The sequence below is a fragment of the Panthera onca genome, chromosome A3 (assembly GCF_046562875.1).
Source record: "Panthera onca isolate mPanOnc1 chromosome A3, mPanOnc1 haplotype 2, whole genome shotgun sequence".
In the NCBI taxonomy this organism is placed as follows: domain Eukaryota; kingdom Metazoa; phylum Chordata; class Mammalia; order Carnivora; family Felidae; genus Panthera; species Panthera onca.
Genome location: NC_138341.1, coordinates 113111483 through 113131407, shown reverse-complemented (window position 1 = coordinate 113131407; position 19925 = coordinate 113111483). Strand labels below are relative to the sequence as shown.

At 50.3% G+C, this 19925-nt stretch overlaps 2 protein-coding genes across 3 annotated transcripts; one reads left to right on the top strand and one right to left on the bottom strand.

The window, feature by feature from the left end:
• Positions 1-674: 674 nt before the first annotated feature.
• REM1 (RRAD and GEM like GTPase 1) lies at positions 675-8037 on the bottom strand. 2 transcript variants are annotated; one of them, XM_060614576.3, is made up of 6 exons: positions 7909-8037; positions 6480-6886; positions 5321-5403; positions 4519-4596; positions 2629-2830; positions 675-1436 (listed from the first exon to the last, which is right to left on the bottom strand). In XM_060614576.3, exons 2-6 carry the CDS (start codon positions 6817-6819, stop codon positions 1168-1170), a joined length of 972 nt encoding a protein of 323 aa, XP_060470559.2. In that variant the 5' UTR covers positions 6820-6886; positions 7909-8037; the 3' UTR covers positions 675-1167. The 2 variants fall into 2 exon arrangements, with proteins under 2 accessions (XP_060470559.2, XP_060470565.2); XM_060614582.3 differs by lacking the exon at positions 4519-4596 and having other exon boundaries at positions 685-1436; positions 7909-8036.
• A 404-nt stretch (positions 8038-8441) lies between these two features.
• Positions 8442-13367, top strand: DEFB124 (defensin beta 124). The gene is made up of 2 exons (XM_060614675.3): positions 8442-10689; positions 12888-13367. The coding sequence occupies exons 1-2, from the start codon at positions 10632-10634 to the stop codon at positions 13040-13042; spliced, it is 213 nt and encodes a 70-aa protein (XP_060470658.1). The 5' UTR covers positions 8442-10631; the 3' UTR covers positions 13043-13367.
• Positions 13368-19925: the final 6558 nt, after the last annotated feature.

The following is a 19925-nucleotide window of genomic DNA, read 5'->3' as shown; positions in this document are numbered from 1 at the left end:
GCTGGATGCCTCACTACCTCCTACTTCCTGCGCAGACATGAGAGGAGGCTGGGTCCTGGGGTCCAGTCCTCACCCTCCCTAGCTGGGTGACGCTGGGATGCTCACTTCCTCTCTCTGGACTTCAGTTCCCACACTCAGAAAAATGAATGAGTTGAACTAATCCTGGGGATTAATGGATGGGTTTCATGGAGGCAAGGATACCCCTCCAGGTTAAGTCATATGCAAACTTGTGTTTGAAAGTCCCCTTCCCCAGGACTCTATAGCTCTTTGTCACATTCTCCAAGAGGACTGCAGAAAAGGGCACAAACCCTAGCCTGACAAGCCTGGATTGGAATTTTGACAAGTTCACTTATAGTAGCTAAATGATCTTGACCGCGGACCTTCACCGTCTATTGGTCTATTTTCCTAATTAGTAAACAGGGTTTGTGAAGATCAATTCCTAGTTGTGACAGCTTAGAACACAGCTCCTAACAAACGATAGCTATTACATCGTGAGGATGAATGCTGAGATCCCTTCCAGATAAGATTTTATGAACCTACAATCTAAAACATGGGTTTATGAGAAAATAGGAGGTCAGCACACTGAACTGTGGTTGTTTATGCTCCACGGGGTCTCCCTCGAAGATGGGGGAGGGGGCGCGAGGGGTGCCGCACAGGGGCCATGCCCAGTGGTTCGGAGAAGGGGAGAAGGGCCTGAACACACAATTGATCCACTGATTTGACTGACTGACCTTGACCCAAGTCAGCAGGTTAACCCAATCTGCAACCAGTGCAGATGGAAGAGTGGGAGGTGGAGATGCCTGGAAGATTCCAAAAGAGGTCTGGGCATGCAGACAGGACATCCTTCTGGTCTGGTTTATTGTGAGTTGGCCAGAGCCAAGGGACAAGGAAGATTTTTACAAAAAGACACGCACCGCGTAAAAAAACAAAAACAAAACCCTACTCTGTGCCCAACTTGAGGCTTCGGTCCCATAGTCTGTCCACCCCTTCCTGGAGCGGAGGGGGTCCCTGAAGCTGCAGCTCTGGGAGATGCTGCGGCCCTCGGGGCAGCGGACAGGCACAGCCCACTGTGCCGAGTCCAGGCAACTGCGTCGAGGACCCTCGGTGGCATCGGTGGAGCTCAGAATGCAGCCCAGTGTTCCGCCACCCCCAGGAGGCAGGGCGGCCTCACAGCACCGCCAGGTTGTGGCAAGACTTAGAGCGGGCCTTGAGGGCCCGGCGGGCGCTGCGGGCCGTCAGCCGTGCCAGGAAGCGACGAGCCCGCTGACCCAGGCTGGCGCGCCGTCGGGGCGCGGGAGGCGCCGGGGCCGAGCTGTCCCGGCGGCGCAAGCGCAGTTGGCGCACCACGCCCTCGAAGAGCTCGGCTACATTGTGCTGCAGCGTGGCCGACGTCTCGATGAACTTGCAGTCGAACACCACCGCGCAGGCGCGGCCCTCTGAGGGGCGGGGTCAGACGGGCCGGGTGGAGGGGGACATAAAGGTAGGAAGAGGTGCGTTGAGTCTCAAGCTGAGTCACTTTTTTCTTTGTGCCCTAACTTGCGTTGGGTGCCAGGGGATTCCGAGGACAACGAGACCCGGCTCTGAGGAGTTAGTGCACAGGCTAGTGACTGATACTGATGCAAAGCGAGGCTGGGAAGGGTCTTGAATGTCAGGTAAAGGGTCTAAGCTGTGCATTAGAATTACCTGGGGGAGCTTGTTAAAATGCAGATTCCTGAAACCACCAGCCAAGAATCTGATTTGGGAGGTTTGGGATGAGATCTGGGACAGCATTTTCACAAAATCGCCTGGGGGTTTTGCTGCGGAATTTGGGGATGTTTGCTCACAAGGCATATATCGTCTTCCATCTCCAGGAAGCCACTGGGCTGGGAGACAGGGGCCTGGCTTCTAGCCCCCAGTGGCTGGTGACCCCGTGGAGCTGGCTTACCTTCTCTGGCTCTCAGTTTCCATATTTTTTAGATTTTTCCCCGTGAGGAAAGCCATTTTGAGATCTTTATGGGTCCCACATGTTATCACATGTATTGAAATTAATTCCCCATCCCACTTTAAATACAACTTATATATAACTAAACGTTTTGGTTTGCAGTTGTTGGCTGTCACAATATGAAGTTTTGTAGATGATTAAAGCTTTGTGAAATTGGAATTTACAAATTTCTCACTGTATTTGTTTTGGAGCTCATAATTGTTTCAGGTCTCGGGTATAAGCCCCTGAAAAGATTGTAGGCAGTGGACCTATCCCGTCCGGTGGATAAAGTGTCTCTGATTAAGGGCATGGGGGAGCCATAGGGGGATTTTTTACGCAAAGTAGTGACAAGGTCTGATCTGGTTTTGGAAAACTCTGGCAGCTGGCGAGGAGAACTGATTGAACGGGGAGAGAGAAGTAGGGGGGCTGGTCCAGACTAAGGTGGAGATGCCAGGATGGGGCAGAGGTTGTGGGCACGGGGGGGAAGGGAACGTGGGGTTAAGGGAGGTGGGCCTCACAGGATTTGGGGGACTGGTTTCCGGAAGTGAGAGAGGAGGCGAGAACAGTTCCTAGCTTTCAGGCTGAGGCAAGTAGATGCAGGATGGGGCCGGGGTTAGGGTTAGCGGCAGAGAGAAAGCTGGAGGAGGAGGGTGGAGTAGACGGCTCACCTTCCACGGAGACTTCCCGGCAGCGTGCCAGGTCAGCCTTGTTGCCCACCAGGATGATGGGCACGTGGTCGGCCTGATGCGTGCGCCGCAGCTGAATGCGGAGCTCAGAGGCACTCTCGAAGCTGCCTCTGTCTGCGATGGAATACACGATGACATAGGCGCTGCCCACCTGCAGGCATGAATCCTGGCTCCAGCTTTCATCCTGCAACAGAGGGACCCCAGGCCTGTCCTCAAACCGTAAGGTACCTACCTCTCCGCCAGAGGGGCGTCGCTGGGAAAGGTGGGGCTGGGATGGTCTGATGGGTGGCCCCGGGCGGAGGCTGGGATGGATGGTCTGATGGGTGGACCGGGGCTGAGGCTTACAATCTAGACAGGTTTGAGGAACAAATTCTGCCGTTGTTCTCTGTATCGTCGCCGTGGGCAAACCACCAACCCTGTCTGAGCCCCAGTTTCTCTTTGCAAAATTGGGCTAGTGAACCCACCTGACTATATTTTCTCATTCCTGGATTCCTAGTGTGGGCTGGACACTGGAGACCAAAGATTTGTTTGGTTTCTCTTCCTGCTGAGAAGGGTTCAGCTCTTGTGTCTGGTTTCTGAGGAGGGCTCAGTCTTGCTAGACTGACAGCAAGGAGCCTGCTTAAGATTCCCTCCCTCCCTCTCAAATAAATAAGTAAGTAAGTAAATAAATACTCAATCCAATGACACTGCTACTGTGGACCCTTTTTGGAAATTGCCTCGACCCTCCACCGTCACCAACTGGTTCAAACTGAACCAGTTTCCCCATTTTACTTGTAGGAAAACCAAGGGCCAGAGGAGAGAGAAAACGTTCTCAAGGCCATACAGCCAGCCAGCTGGGCACAGAATTCCAGTTCCAGTACTCCTCCCCCCACCTGCCTCCCAAATGGGACTTCCAGGCTGATCCCTTTTCTTAATTCACTGGACTCTGCCCCATAGGATTTTCAACTGCATTCAAAAGTAGCCCCTCCCTCACCAGCCTGTGAGCTCCATAAGGCCAGGGGACGCATCTATCTTATACGCTGCTGGGTCTCCAGTGTCCTGGCCCGTGATACATATCCCACTAGTGTTTTTTACTGAATGGGTAAAGGGGTGAAACCCCAGCTGAAGGCTCAAAAGGTGGTGTTCCCAGTGGCGATGGAGAGGGACAGTCCTCGTGCAGAAGAGTACAGACTCGGAGGGCACCTGAGTGGCTCAGTTGGTTAAGCAGCTGAATCTTGATTTTGGTTCGGGTCATGATCTCACAGTTCGTGAGTTTGAGCCCCACATTGGGCTCTGCGCTGACAGCACGGAGCCTGCTTGGGATTCTCTCTCTCTCCACCCCTCTCCTGCTCTCTCACTCTCTCTCTCTCAAAAAAAAAACAAAAACAAAAACAAAAAAAAAAACACCAAAACCAAAACCAAAAAACTTAAAAAAAAAAAAGAATACAGGATCAGAGTCTTATAGATCTGGGTTTGAATTCCACTTGCTCTCTGACAACTTTGGACCCATTACTGAACCTCTCTGAGCTTTGGTTTACTCATCAATAGAATGGGAATCAGAATACTCACTCACAGATTTTGCTTTGCCTGAACATCATAATATATATACAGAGCTTAGCACAGGGGCTGACACTTGGGAAAAGGGTGGGCTTCCACCCAGCTGCATAAATGCCAGCTGCAGTTAGGAAGACCGTCATCATCCTCATCACGCTCATTTGGACTTGGGTGTTCTTTTATTCTGCCGGAAAAGAATTGGCCACTTAGCTCCTTCGTCCGCATCCTTTCTGCCTATGGCTAGGGCTGGCAGCCATTCTGGCCAATCACCCAACCCTCCTAAGCCCCACCCCATGGGTGAGGCCTCTCTGCATATTAGGGGCGGGGCCTACCCCTTACTGAGATGGGCTCCCGGTGATTTTTACATCCTTCTCTCTGGTTGTATTTCTTCAAAGTTCTACAGTGAGCATGTATTATCTGTATAGCAAGAAAAAAGAAAACTCAGACAAGGTGAGACAAGCATAACAGGGACATATCCCTGTCTGCTTTCTTCCCGCTCTGGAAGGGGGTAGGGAAGGACTTCCTTTGGTTTCTTTCTTTACTAGCTACCAAGTTACGAGTCTTTAGAATGATCATTATTTACATCTCTTCACCTATTTTCAGCATTGTCTCATGCTGCACACCGCTTGCTCACCACTGTGAAATTGCATAAGAACTTAAAAAAACCAGCTGGTAAGGAAGGCAGGAACGATCAACCCATCTATCAGTTGAGAAAACTGAAGCTCAGGGTGACTGGTGAAGTCACCTGCACAAAGCCACACAGCTGGTAGGCAAGAGAAAGGGGGTCGTTTACCCTCAGACATTTTGGTGCTAAATGCAGTGTTCCTCCTTCTGCACAGTGTGTGGGGGGTAGTGTGTGGGATGAGGGTCCTGAGGACAAGGTGGGGGTCGGCAGGGGGAGAAGCACATCCTGGGACGGCTGTAGAGGGCATCAATGGAGTGAGAAAGGACTCACGGTCACGAGGTTCTTCAGTCTTTGGTTCCAAAGGCTGCTTGGGAGTTGTTGGCCTTGGGGGTTGCCGAGGATGGCCTCTGCCATGTCCCTGTTGTGTAGTGTCCGAGGAGGGGACAGGGGTCTGGTCCTAGGCTCAGCACCTCCCCCCCCCCCCCGCCCCCCCAAGTCCTGCCTGCTGTGCCATACCCGTTTCTCAGCCTCCCAGGTGTCCATGACCACCAGCGTGGTATCCTCTCCATCCACCGTGAGGGTCCTCTCGTACACATCTTCTGCAACCAAGGGAAGAGCCAGATCTCAGGGAGGAGGAGCAGGCCTGGGGAGGGTGTGGCCTCCCCTAGTCCCCTTTCTGATCACAGCGCCCCCTCCACTTGTGTTGGAAGTGCTCCCGCACTTGCTTGATGTCTTGTCTCTCCTGACAGGTCAGGAAGCTCCATGAGGAGCCCATGTCTCCCCAGCTGCCAGCAAGATAGCTGACACATAGTAGGTGCTGAGAAAACTTTTGCTACTTTGGTTGGTTGTTGGTTGATGCGTGTGGGATGGTGGGGTTAAAGTTGGCTGGGAATTCTCTCATTCCTGTTCTGTCCCTGGCTTAGTGCATGCTTCAGGCAAGTCGTATGAACCCTCTTTGGGCCTCAATCTCCGCATTGGTCACGCCTATAGGTACACGTATATACATGCCTCATATGGGTTCTCACACTCAGAGGGGTCAAGGCTAGAGAAGGGGCCTGGCCAGAGTGTCCCCACTTTCTCCTTGCTTTTAACCAACCTCCCTCTCCACTCATCCTGTGGACTCTCAGCTAGTCCTGTAAGGACCCCTCTTCATTTCCTCTGTCCTGTCCCTTCTCCCCTCATCCTGGGGCCCCCGGCTCTCTCTGCTCACTGCATCACTTGAGGATAAGGGAACCTGGGAAGTCTCCATGTGGGTCAAGATCTTAATTTTGCTGCTGGTCATGGTGGGCATGGATGGTTGTCTGTGGAGGTAGGAGGATCTGAGAGGTGGAAGTTGGGGCTGGGAGTTTCTGAGCTGGCTGGAAGCCTACTTATTTCTTTCCCTTTGAGACTCATGGAGCTCAGAATTGCTTCCCTTATGACATGGAAATTAATCATCCTTGAGAAACTGGCAAAATTCTCACAATTCAACAAATTTCCCTCCTCTAGACCATTGTGTGGGCTGTGCCCTGCACAACTGTCAGGGGGCATCATTCACTTCACAGTCTATGTGAATGATGCCCTTTAGAGTTGAGCAGTGTGTGAGTTGCACAACTGTTCTTGGCAGCCTTGTGCCCCTGACTACAGGGCTTTTACTCCTGTGGCCACAACCCAGCCCAGCCCACAGAGTCCCTACCTCCAAGCTGTTCATGGAGGTCTCGCTCTTGCTTCCCTGCAAAGAGGCTGGCGAGGCTGGTCTTCCCTACGCCAGGATCTCCAAGCAGTACCACGCGGTAGAGGGCCTCCCAGGAGCCTTCAGAGTCGCTGGATTCAGAGGACCAACCATTGGGGGCAGGTGAAGGTTGCCGGGGGGGAGGATTGAGGGAGGCTGACTGGCCCAGCCGGGGATGCTGGGATTTTGTGGAAGGTGCTGTACACAGGAGGCCAGGTTGGTGGCCCCGGGCGGACAAGGGCAGTGGAGTGCTGGCTCGCCGACGCAGGGGGGTCTTTGCTTCTTGCTGGGTGTTTAGTGTCATCCTTGGGTGGGAGGGGCTTTGCGCCTTCCTTCCTTCCTTCCTTCCTTCCTTCCTTCCTTCCTTCCCTCTGTGAGCAAGAAGCAGGAATGGGCAGTGAGCCAGGTGCTGTCACCCCCTTCTGCAGGGTCCAGATGAGCTTCTGAGATGACTTCCTCCCAAACCTTCTCCTGTTCAAATGACAGGAGGAGGCACCTCAGCTCTTTGGGGTGGGGGCTTCCTGGCTTCAGGGCCAGAGTAAGCCTAGAGCGGGCTGGGAGGGGTGAACGTGCAGGCTGTGAGCACACGCATGCACACCCAGAGGTCACTTCCTATGCCTTGAGGATGACCGAATACCCCAGGACACACAGGCAGAGACAGGCAGAGGGGGAGCAGGGAGGTGGGATCCATACAAGCATGCACACACCCTGTCCACAGACGTGTCCCTCCCATTCGGAACATAGGACCTACGTTCTGAAAGGCACCTGAATTGCCCCGGCCCTCCCCTACCCCACAGCTCACTTCCCCAAGGTTCAGATCGGGGTTGGGGGATACGGAGGAGGGTTGAGGGCCCCTGGGGGATTCACTTCCGCTGAGGGCTAAGAGGCAGCACGGGGTGGGTTGGTATTCCGAAGGGCGATGGGAATCTGGGGGTTCCCTGGGCTGTAACTCGAGAGCCCTGGTGCCATGGGAACGGCGTGTCCGGCCCGCCCCCTACGTGAAAAATTCAGGAGATGCTGGCGCGACAGCCTCCAGCGGCTGCTGGGGGGCAGGGGTTGCGAGGCAGCCGGGCCCCAGGTTTGGTGACAGGACAGGGTCCTGGCAGGGGGCGGGGAGGAGACCTCCAGGGCCCTGGGGCGCATGTGCCATTCCCGGGGTCTGATTCCAGGCCTCCCCCGCCCAGGGTCCTGGATGTAAGTCCCCTGATCCCGGGAGGGTTCCTTGTCCGAGGCTATCCAACCCTCCGGGCCCCAGGTCGGAGGACCCTCACCCCGGGGACGCGGGTTCGAGGCCTCCCTCGCCCCTGCCTGCGCCGCAGAGCCCCCCGTGCAGGCGCCTGGCGAACTCCGCTCCAACTTGACTAAGTTGGCGGCGGGCTGCGCGGGCGTTTACCTCGCTTGAGGAGGGGTCCAGGGTCCCCGGCCGCCGCAGCTGCCGGGTGCTCCAGGCTGCACCACCGCCTCGGCGCGCAGCCCCTCGGGCCAGTCCCGCCCCGCCGCCCGGGCCGGGGGAGGAGCCGAGACCCCGCCCCGTCAGCCCCGCCCCATCAGGGCAGCCCCGGGGTCCCCGCCCCGAGGCCTCGGTCGCGGAACGACTTTTCACCGAGCTCAGTTGACCCACTGCCCCAAGTCCTTCGCCTGGGGTGGTAGTGGCGGTGTCAGGGTTGGGGGGGGGGGGGAGGGCGGGCAGCGAGAGAGGAAAGATGTGGTTTCTTAATTCCTGGGTCTGGATCCTCTTCTGCATTCACGCCAGCAACCGGGTGCGCACCAACTTTATTTCGCCCTCGCAGAAACCACCTGCGGAACTGGTTGAATGTTGATTCCCAGGGCCCACCCTCCAAGAGAGGCGGATTCAGCAGTTCTGGGAGAGGGGGTTGGGAATCTGCATTTCAAACAAGTGCCCAAAGTGACCTTTATGCTGAGTTCATGGGCCCCCACTTTGAGAAACTCTCCTCTGGATGGTGAATGAATTTTGGAGGTGGGTCCAGGGGAGGAGGGAGCTTAGGTCTGCGCTGAAGACTTCTGATACCTGATTTTGGCATCCCATTCATTCATTCACCAAATTCTGGGTTAAGCACTCTTTATGCAGGGGTCTGTCCCGTGTCTGGAAGAATGGCTGTCCCCTCTTTGATGAATATTTACTGAGCATTTGGGCTGTGGCTAGTATGATTTGAGCGCGTTGCCTAGATTATTAGCTCATTTAATCCCGACACAACACTGAAAGGATGTTTAACTGAAGCTTACCTGGCCCCGGGACTCAGGTTTCTGCCTCGCAACCCACTGTTCCTTTCTTTCACCGCCGTGGCTTAGGAAAAAAAAAAAATCTTCCTAGGCACTTGAAGGAGAGAGACACTGTGATGCTGGTAGAGTAGAGCTATTGGCTATAGGGAACTGGTGATTTGGGCCATCCAGGGGGCTAGTATCCAGGCTCTTTGGGCAGGGTGCTTCCTTTGAGATCATGAGGGACTGGGGAGGGCAGGTTTGTGTGTGGGGCCATGCAGAGCAGGCTGTACTTGTGGGTGGAGCTCATTGTCATGGCTGAGGGGGTCCAGGTGTCCAGCTCAGAGCAACTCCCACAGCAGCCTGTAGATTAGCTCAGCCCCGCAGGGCTCTGGGCAGACGCTGAGCCCCCTCATGTCTGTGCTCTGTGCTCTGGCCTTCTGAGAGTCCCTTTCCCTACCTACAAGATGGGCTGTGACTGATGTCATGTCGCACATTGTCTGGGAGTGAGGCAACTTGGTTTCCAGTCCCAGCTCTGTGGCTCAATTGCTGTATGGCCTTGAGCAACACACCTCCTTTCTTGAGGTTTCAGTTTCTTTATTTCACAGTGATATCTGGACAGGTTACACAACGCTTACAGCCTGAGCTTGGCATTCAAGGCCCCTCGTGCTCTGGCTCCTATCCTCTGCAGGGCCGTTTCCAGTCTCTCCTCCTAATGAACCCTTCTCTGGCCATGCCCCACTCTTTCAGGTACATTCTGTTCCTTCTGCCTGGAATTCTGTTTCTGCTATTCCTCTCTCAAGAGGCAACTCAGATGCCCGGGTAGGACACTGTTCATAAGACATATGGTCCCAGTGGTCCTCAAATTTTAGCTGTGCGTTAGAATCATTTGGAGGCTTGTTAAACCACAGCTTGCTGGGACCTGCACCCAGAGCTTTTGATGCAGCAGGTTTGGGCAGAGCGCGAGGATTTGCATTTCTTTTTTTTTTTTCTTTAGAAATGTTTTTATTTGTTTTTGAGACAGAGAGAGACAGAGCGTGAGCAGGGGAGGGGCAGAGAGAGAGGGAGACACAGAATCCGAAGCGGGCTCCAGGCTCTGAGCTGTCAGCACAGAGCCCGACGCGGGGCTCGAACTCATGGAGTGTGAGATCATCGGAGTGTGAGATCATGACCTGAGCTGAAGTTGGCCACTCAACCGACTGAGCCACCCAGGTGCCCCAAGGATTTGCATTTCTAATAAGCCCAGGTATTGCTGCTGTATGCTGGTGTGGGTATCACACTTCGAGAACCGTTGTACTATTTTGTTTAATCTTCTAAATGAGCTAGGTAGCCATTCGTCTCTGTGAGGTAAGTACTGTTACTCTTTCCATTTTCCAAGTGGTCTAAATACATGCTTGTTTGAACAGGTTAGTGAGTTCTGGCCCCCTCTCCTTGGCATCAGGAAGGGAAATGTCCGTGTATTTAGCCTTGCATGGGGGGGCCTGTCATCATTTCCTTGATGACCGCCTGAGGCTCAGAGAGGTTGCATGATTTGTCCAAGGTAGCACAGCGATTAGAGGGAGACGCTGGCGTTGAACCAGGTTTCTCTGAAGCCCCACCTTTCCCCACCCTCTCAGGTGGAGAGGATGTCTAGTTTCTGACCTCAGACATCGCTTCAGGAAATCCTGTCCGTAGCTTCAGAGCTCAGCAATCTCTGGCAGGTATGGCTGACCAGTTTCCCACATAGCTGGCTGACATCCAGTTATATTCTCAGGACCACAGAGCCCCGGCCTCCCACTTAGGTCTCCTGCTGCCCACGCTCCTGCCTTGATCTGCAGCCTGATAAAGCCTGGGCCGCAGGCAGCAGGGCTCAGTAAGCCTGGCTCCTTTGGTGGCCTCCCCAGAAGCCCTGTGGCCATGACACAGCTGCTTCTGCTGATTGTGGCCCTCCTGGTCCTGGGTCATGTGCCACCAGGTAACATCACCTGTGTGTGTGTGTGTGTGTGTGTGTGTGTGTGTGCAGAAATGAGGGAGAGCCTCCCAGATTCTGGGGGACAGAGGAGGCCTAGACCAGCGATTGAGTTCTGGCCCCCCCACTGAGTTGCTGGGCACCTTAGGGCAACTTTCTAAATCAGTCTGCACCTCAGTTTCCTAATCTTTAAAATGGGACTCGCTCGACAAATATGTATTTGAAAAACATTTACTGTGTCCCAGCACTATGACAACCGCTGGGGAGAGGAAAAAAACGTCCTTGCTTTCATGGGGCTGATAATTTTAGGCAGAAAAGAACCAAATAAACACATCATGTGTCAGGCGGTGGTAAGTGCTAAGCAGAATAGAAGCAGGACGAGGGGTTAGGGAGGTGTGTGCATGTTGGGGAGGATGGGAGAGCTGATGGGGAGGGTCATGGGAGGCCCCGCGTGGTAGTTTGTTTTTGTTTTTTGAAAAACTTGAAATTTACATGAAAGTAGAGAGACCAACACAAGAAACAAGGTGAGTTAACGAAAAACCATTTTATTACGGAAAAATGTAAACGTATGCAAAAATAGAGACTAATGTAATGACGTAAGTTTTCAAAAGAAACCTTATTTTAGAAAATGCCAAACACAAATAAAAGATAGTGTAAAAACCCTCTGTGTATCATCACCCAACCTCAGCAATTTATTTGTTTTTCTTTATTTGTTTTTTAATGTTTATTTATTTTTGAGAGAGAGAGAGAGAGCGAGAGTGCAGGGGAGGGGCAGAGAGAGAGGGAGACACAGAATCCGAAGCAGGCTCCAGGCTCTGAGCTGTCAGCACAGAGCCTGATATGGGGCTCGAACTCATGAGCCGTGAGATCATGACCTGAGCCGAAGTCGGACACTTAACCGACTGAGCCACCCAGACGCCCCTTTAACGATTTTGTATATAAGGTCGGCTTGAGTGGAGATCTGACTACAGTGAGAATATAAAGAAGATCTTTACAAGCAGCAGGAGACAGAAGAATGACAGGGGTGTCTGGAGAGCAGTGAGGGGGCCAGCGTGGCTGGAGTGGGGGGGTACCAGGAGAGAAGTGGAGCAAGGGTGGCGGGGAATACAGACCATGTAGGAGGAAAGAGCACCTCTGGGTCTCAGGGTCGCCGGAAGGTCAAGATGTGATGATGTGTCAAGAGTAGTTGCAGGAACCGCCCTCACCTGGGAGTCAGGGTCTCAGGTTCCTGTTCCAGACCCACCACTTACTGGCTGGGAAAAGTTGGGTGAGTCCCTTTCTTGGTCCATAAAATGAGAGGGTTGGCCTCCAATGAGTCCTGGTTGCCCCCTCCCCCGCCCCCGCCGGAAGCTGTCATTCTGATAATCTCCCTTTCCATTTATTGAGTATTTACCGTGTGCCAGGCACTGTGCTAAAATGATTAAATCCCCTATAACTGCCCCCCTGAAAGGGAGTTATACAGCTGAGGAACCTGAGGCCTCCTAGAGGACCTTAGAGGGGGCACAGGACGCATTCCTCCAAAGCCCTACCTTTTCCATAGCCCGTGGGTAGAAATTCCTCCACTAACATTAAATGGATCCATATGTGTGAGGCAGTTTATGCTATGGTTATAAGCGGACTCTAGAGCCTTATTACCTGGGTTTGAATCTTGGCCCTGCTCCTTAATGACTCTCTAAACTTGGGCAAGGTTGTTAATCTTTCTGTGCCTCAGTTTCCCTACCCTGTATCAAAGGGATCATAATAAGACCAACCATAATTGTACAGTGTTGTCATGAAAAGCGCTTAGAGTGTACCTGGGGTGTGGGTTAACCTGGACAAGAAATTAGTTTCTAACTTGTAACCAGTGGTCTAACTTGTGATCTATAGGCTAACCTGGACTGAAATCTGTGGGCTCATTTGTAACTGGTTGTCTCATCCGTGACTAGTGGTCTGGTCTGTTGCCTCTAGTCTAACCTGTGGTCAGAGTTCATGTCCTGTGGCCTCAGTTATGACCTGTGGGATGTCGTATGACCAGTCACCTAACACAACGACCAGAGAGCTAAACGGTGACTTGTGATCTAACCTGGGTCCTGTGGCCTAACTTGTGGACAGTGGTCTGATCTGTGACCTGTGGCCTAACCCTTGATCTGTGGTCAAATCTGTGAACAGTGGTCTAACCTGCAACCCATGGGCTGCTCTGTGACCTGTGGTCTTCCTCTGCATAGGGAGAAGTGAATTCAAGCGGTGCTGGAAAGGCCAAGGGGCCTGCCGAACTTACTGTATGAGGCATGAAACCTACATGCACATGTGCCCAGATGCCTCCCTGTGCTGTGTCGCCTATGGAATCAGGCCTCTGCCCTCTAAGACTGAATCTGTGTAGCTGGTTCTGGGCTGACACCCTTGCTCTCCAATAAACACCTGCTGCTGCCCGTCTCCTCTTGCTTGCTCACCACCCTGCCACCCTCATGCTGGGGATGTGGGGGTGGGCGAGGTCCCGTATGGGAGGGATAGAGGGTTGGTTGGTGGAGGGAGGGGAGGTGCCCGGGGAGAGTGGGCATTAATGACTGTTGTAAATGGTTCCGGTCCTGCCTGTATCCCTTCCACTCTGTCCAACTCGGGAAAGATTACTCAATCTCCGTAAGCCTCCTGGGTCTCCTCATCCATGAAATGGGGATAAATTATAATATCATGAGATTTGGAATTTATAGAAGGAATGCAAAAAAAAAGTAGAGTTAACAGTAATAATGTCAGCTAATAATAATAATGAGTTAATTATAGTAAGGATTAATAATGGTAGAGTTAATACACTTTGGCATTCACAGTGAGATGGTGCGTTTGGCTTGAAAGGCAGGCCCCCCGAGAGAGCAAAAGAATTTTTCTACGTTCCTTGATCTCCTATTTTAGCACCTCAAGGGCCTGCCCAGGTGAAAAAGACCACGGATTTTATGAAAGCAGTTTTTGCATACACAGGGAAAGCTGAGCGAGGAGAAGTCAACCTCGGCCAGGCCCGGGGACCGGTGAGCACGGAAGGCAGGTAGAAAACAGGAGCAGAGGCAGGGCGGTGGTCCAGCAAACTTCGCCCTGCATCAGGATTGCCTCTGGCTGAAAAAACAGAGAGCTCAACTTGCATGGGCTTATCTGCCGTTAGGCAGCAACCACATCAGGGCAAGCATCTTGGGATCCTCTCTGGTCACATAAGGCTACCAAAACTTGAGGCACAACATCCTTGTTTAAAGCAGGAAGCAGGGTTGGATTGGGCTAGTTTCTCTTCTTTACCAGGAGAGCAAAAACTGTCTCTGGTCCCCCTCGCCAGCAGACTTCTGCTTCCTTCTCATGAGCCAGACCTGGGTCACATGGCTACTCCTGGTGTAAGGGAGGCTGGGATTTGAGTGCTTCAGCCTCTATAGTAGACGTCCTGGGGGTGGGGAAAGGAAGATGGGAATGACCCCCAGTGGTGACCCACCTTCCCCTGGGGCAGAGCCCAGAAAGGGCAGGCACGTTCAATAAGTTGAGGGGAACGCCAGTGACGGAGGGGGGCTCTTATCCACTGTCCTTTGAGACTTTCCAGAGAAGTTCAGGTAGTCTTGGAGTAAGGAAAGGACCCTGCTTGCCCTGGCTAAGAACACTGGTGACATCCAGAATACTTAATGTCATCAGGAGGGATGCTGAGCCTCAGGGCTGGAGCAGTCTTGGAGACTACCTGCCATGTTAACCCTTTAGTTTCTGGTATGACAGGGACCTGGGAATGTGCCAGAGGCAGCTGGAGCAGAGGAGGGGATACTGAAGGGTCTTGGGCAACAGCTCTTTACCAACCAGGAGGGAAGCACTGAATTATTTTAATAGCAAAGCCTACCGCCTGAGTATCAGTCCTGCCTCTGTAGCCCCTTAGTTTCTGGGTGATCTAGACATTGAACCGATGGCCAGGGACCTGTTTTAGGACCCAATGTGGTAGGGACGAGGTGGGCCTGGTGTCAGCCTAGAAAGAGAACAAGAACCCCAGAGCTGGCCACAGAACCACAGAGAGCTACTGTGAGGCGACATTAGCCAGTATGATGAGTCAGCGGGAGGCCAGACCAGTTCACCAGCAACCAGCTGTAGCTGGAAAGCAAGTGGATGCTTTCAGTGACATCCAGATCCCAGCAGATGCCCGCCGGCCCCCGACCACTGAATCTCCTCACCCTTAGTCCAACCGTCATATATGGGAGGAGCAGGGGAGGAAAGGAGGAATCTGAGAGCCTGAGCAATTACACCAGAGAGACTGAGTCTCTCCGAATTCAAGAAACCTCAAGAGACTATTTAACTTGTTGAATGAGACCAAGTTTTAAACTGGGTTGAGCTAAATTTAGTTCCCCACTCTGACCCCTCCCCCCTCCGTTGTTCTACAAAGTAAAGAAGCTATGTTGGTTGTTTTTTTTTTTTTTTTTTTTTCACAGTCCCAGACACGGTGTGAGGGAATTTGTGACCTTGTTGCAGTGTAGACAGCGATGATTTGGGGGAGTGAGGAGTCAGACAGATTCAAGTTCATACCCCAGCTCTGTCACGGACAGGCCACGGGGGCCGTGTGATCAGGGCAGGTCACTTCCTGTGTCTGATGTCAGAATTCTTCTCTGCAAAATGGTTATAATCACTCTTAAGGGGGCGGCTGGTAGGGGGGTTCAGGTGAGATCATCCGGTACTTTGTAAGTGCTCAGTAAATAAAATACTGCCGTTGCCATCACTTCTACCGAGCCAGAGGCATGCCGCTGACCTTTTTGTCCACGGTATTTCAGACTTCAGAAGATGTGCAGGAACAGCACAAAGGATTCCCATAGATCCTTCACCTGGTCTTTCCAAATATTAACATTTTATCTTATCATTTCCTCTCTCTCTCTATGTGTATATAAAAATATGTAATATTTATATATATTATTAAATTTATATATAAATTTATATATATAAATATATACATTTATATTTATATAAATTTTTATATTTTTATATTTATATTTATATATAAATTTATATATAAAATTATATATTTTATCAGACATGATCCCCTTTAGGCCTAAATACTTCAGAGGGTTCTTCCTAAAAACAAAGGCATTTTCTTATATAACCGCAGTACAGTTTTAAAAATCAGCACGTTAACATCGACAAAGTTCTACTGTCTAATCTTCAGATCTTATTCAGCTTTTACCAGCTATTCCAAAAAAGTCCTTTAGAGCAACACAGAACCCCTGGATCACACATTACATTCAGCTGTCAGGTTTCTTGGATCTCCTTTAACCTGGAACAGTGCTTCAGTCTTTCATGACATTGACGTTTTTGAGGAGTCCAGGCCAGTCACTTTGGGGAATGTCCCTCCGTTGGAGTTTGTCCGATGTTTGCTCACGATTGGATTCAGCTTCTGCATTTTTGAATGTTTACTTATTTTTGAGAGAGAGAGAGACAGAGCGTGAGCAGGGGAGGGGCAGAGAGAGAGGGAGACACCGAATCCGAAGCAGGCTCCAGGCTCCGAGCCATCAGCACAGAGCCCGACACGGGGCTCGAACCCACGGACCGCGAGATCGTGACCTGAGCTGAAGTCGGATGCTTAACCGACTGAGCCACCCAGGCGCCCCTGTTTTAATTTTTTTTTTAATGTTTATTTATTTTTGAGACAGAGAGAGACAGAGCATGAACAGGGGAGGGGCAGAGAGAGAGGGAGACACAGAATCAGAAGCAGGCTCCAGGCTCTGAGCCATCAGCATAGAGCCCGACGCGGGGCTCGAACCCACGGACCGTGAGATCATGACCTGAGCTGAAGTCGGACGCTTAACCGACTGAGCCACCCAGGCGCCCCTCAGCTCCTGCATTCTTGCCAGGACTACTACAGAAGGGATGCTGTGTCCCTCTCAGAGCGTCGTGTCGGAGGCAGCCATCATCTTTCTGAGGGCTGAACCAAGACGAAACAGACTAGATAGTTTTCTGGAGCTCACACCTCACAGACACATGGCTGATCCCCACCCAGCACCCTAACAGACCATCACTGAAGCCTACATCCCACCTCCAAAGTCATATAGATGCCTCTAACAGGCCAAGGAGACAAGGCAATTCTAGGGTGGAAGGTTCCTCAAGATACTTCACGGATGAGGCTCCCAAGCTCAGAGAGGGAAAGTGACTTGTCCGAAGCTACACAGCTCCTGAGGCGCAGAGAGGGGACTTGGACTTAAATCTTCGGACTGTAGGTCAAGGCTCTCTCTGAGACAGAACAGTCGCTGCACTTTGGTAGGATAGGCCATTGTGAAGGAGAAGCTTTGTAAGGAAGAGAGCTCCCTGGCCCTGGAGGGGTGTAAGGTGAGCCAGGTGAGTGGAGGATGCTGGAGAAGGGATTTTTGTGATGCAGTGGCCTTCAGAAGTACTGTTTCAGGGCACTCCCCAAAGAGTTGTTGACACAGAATCTGAAACAGGCTCCAGGCTCTGAGCTGTCAGCACAGAGCCCGACACGGGGCTCGAATTCATGGACCGCGAGATCTTGACCTCAGCCAAAGTCGGATGCTCAACCGACTGAGCCACCCAGGCGCCCCTCTTTTTCTTTTTTTTAATGTTTATTTATTTTGAGAGAGAGAGAGAGAATGGTGGGGGGGGGGGGTGGAGAACACAGAGAGGGAGAGAGAGAATCCCGATCAGGCTCAGCGCTGTTAGCGCAGAGCCCGACCGGGGGCTCAATGCCGCGAGCCGCAAGATCATGACCTGAGCCAAAATCAAGAGTCAGATGCTTCACCAACTGAGTCACCCAGGCGCCCCAATAACTTTTTCTAACTGTAAGAGTGACATATGTTCATTGGAGAAAAGTTAGAGAACAGAGAAGTGCAAATAAGACAGTAAAAATCATCAGTATTTTCACTGAGCACAACTACCCACAAATAAAAAAAGCATGTGAAATGTGACTTGCAAATAAAATGGAATCAAACTGCACATATTTTTTGGTGTCTTTTTTTTTTTTTTTTTACTTACCGATTTATCACAATATATCATGAGCATTTCCATATGTGCTTAGTCTTGCAAAACAAGATTTTTAGCAATAAAATGCCTCCCAAAATATCTTAAAAATTTTTCAACTTTTACCACTTGAGTAGAATGGTTAGAACACATTGTGGGAAAATAAAACATAGATGAGCTTCAAAATATTTACCACTCTCATAATCCCTGTTAGCTTTTGCTACATATATTCTCAGGATGGAGATACCTCCATATTTTTTAAAAGTTACAAACCTGTGTGTGTGTGTGTGTGTGTGTGTGTGTGTGTGCGCGCGCGCGCATATATCATATATAGTGTATATACTATTCATATATATAATATATATTATGTTATATATAATATATATACAATATATAATATTAACATATATATTATATATGTATGTAATATATATAATATAATATATAATATATAATATAACTATATATATTATGTTTACATATATTCATATATATATATATATGCATTTTCACGGAGATTCTTCTATTAGAGGTTAGAAGAATCTCTTGTTCCGCTGACAGGTGGATTCCTTTGGGCTTACAAGAAAGGAAAAAATAAGGGAGTTACAATGATAGGTACTATAGGGGGTTCAGGGTAAGATTTGGTGACTCCCCACTCCCTTCCCCACCTGGATTTTCAATGTCGAGTGGAACTGCTTATTGTGCCAGGGATACCTCGAAGTGGGAGAGCCAGGCAACAATCACATATGGCCCAAATTATCCTTGACAATGGCTCAGGAGGGCACTGTTTTGAAGACTGGTATACATTGTGAACTTTCTTCCATCAATGGAACACATCATGTTTCTCTGGTGATACACCAAAGGAAGTTATTGGTTATGTTTAGGGGATATTTTCTTTTTAAAAAAAAATAGAAAAATAGACTTTATTTTTTTTAATGTTTATTTACTTTTGAGAGAGAGAGGGGAGTGGAGGGGTAGAGAGAAGAAGACATAGAATCCAAAGCGGGCTCCAGACTGAGCTGTCAGCATGGAGCATGATGTGTGGCTTGAACTCATGAACGAACTCACGAACGGTGAGATCATGACTTGAGCCAAAGTCAGATGTCACATGCCCAACCAACTGAGCCAGCCAGGTGCCCCCCAAATTAGACTTTATTTTTTAAAATGTTCGTTTTATTTATGGATTTATGTACTTATTTAGATTTCTTTAATTTTTTTTAGAGAGAGAGAGCGTGAGTGGGGGAGAGGGGCAGAGAGAGAGAAAGAGAGAGAACCTCAGTGTGGCGCCTGATGCAGGGGCTCTATCCCACGACCCTGGGATCACGACCTGAGCCCAAATCAAGAGTCGGTTGCTTAACCGACTGAGCCACCCAGGTGCCCTTATTTATCTATTTTTATAAGATTTAATTTTTTTTTACATTAATCTCTACCCCCAACATGGGGTTCAAACCCACAACCCTGAGATCAAGAGTCACATGCTCTACCCATTGGAACAGACAGGTGCCGCTTATAATTTATGTTTTAATTGAAGTACTGTTGATACACAATGTTACATTAGTTTCAGGTATACAGCATAGTGATTGGACACCTCTATACGTTATGATGTGCTCACATGACTACCATCTGTCACCATGCAGCGCTGTTACAATACCATTGTACTCTACACCCTATAGAGTACCTGTTATCAATGGGCCATTTCTTTCTGTTGAAAAGAAGTATCTCTTCACAGTGGAATCACACGACACAGCGCGATGCCTTCATTACCACATGCTTTTCCTGCATGGGAGTTGAGACAATTCCCATGTCTCATTCACACAGCCACTGGCTCAAGGAGGGATTCTTCTGGTTTATTTGGGCTGCTATTGCTCATATTTGCAATACATGTATTTGACAAAGGACCCGTTTCCAGAATAGATGAAGCGCTCCTACCAACCAGCAGGAAAAAGGCAATCTCATTATATAGTGGGCAAATATTGAAACGGGCATTTTCCAAAAGAAGGTATACAAATGGCCAATAAGCCCATGAAAAGATGCTCAAAATCATTGGGCATCAGGGAAATGCAAATTAAAATCACAATGGGATGCCGTTATATGCTCACCAGAATGATTTAAAAAAACCAAACAATGGACTATAGTGGGTGTTGGTGAAGATATGGAGCAACCGGAATGCTAATACCTTACTGATGGGAATGTAACACGGACAACCCCTTTGGAAAAACAGTTGCAGACTTACTTATAAAATTAAATAGTAATGTGTATCTACAAAGACTTCTCTATTAATGTTTATAGCAGCTTTATTTATA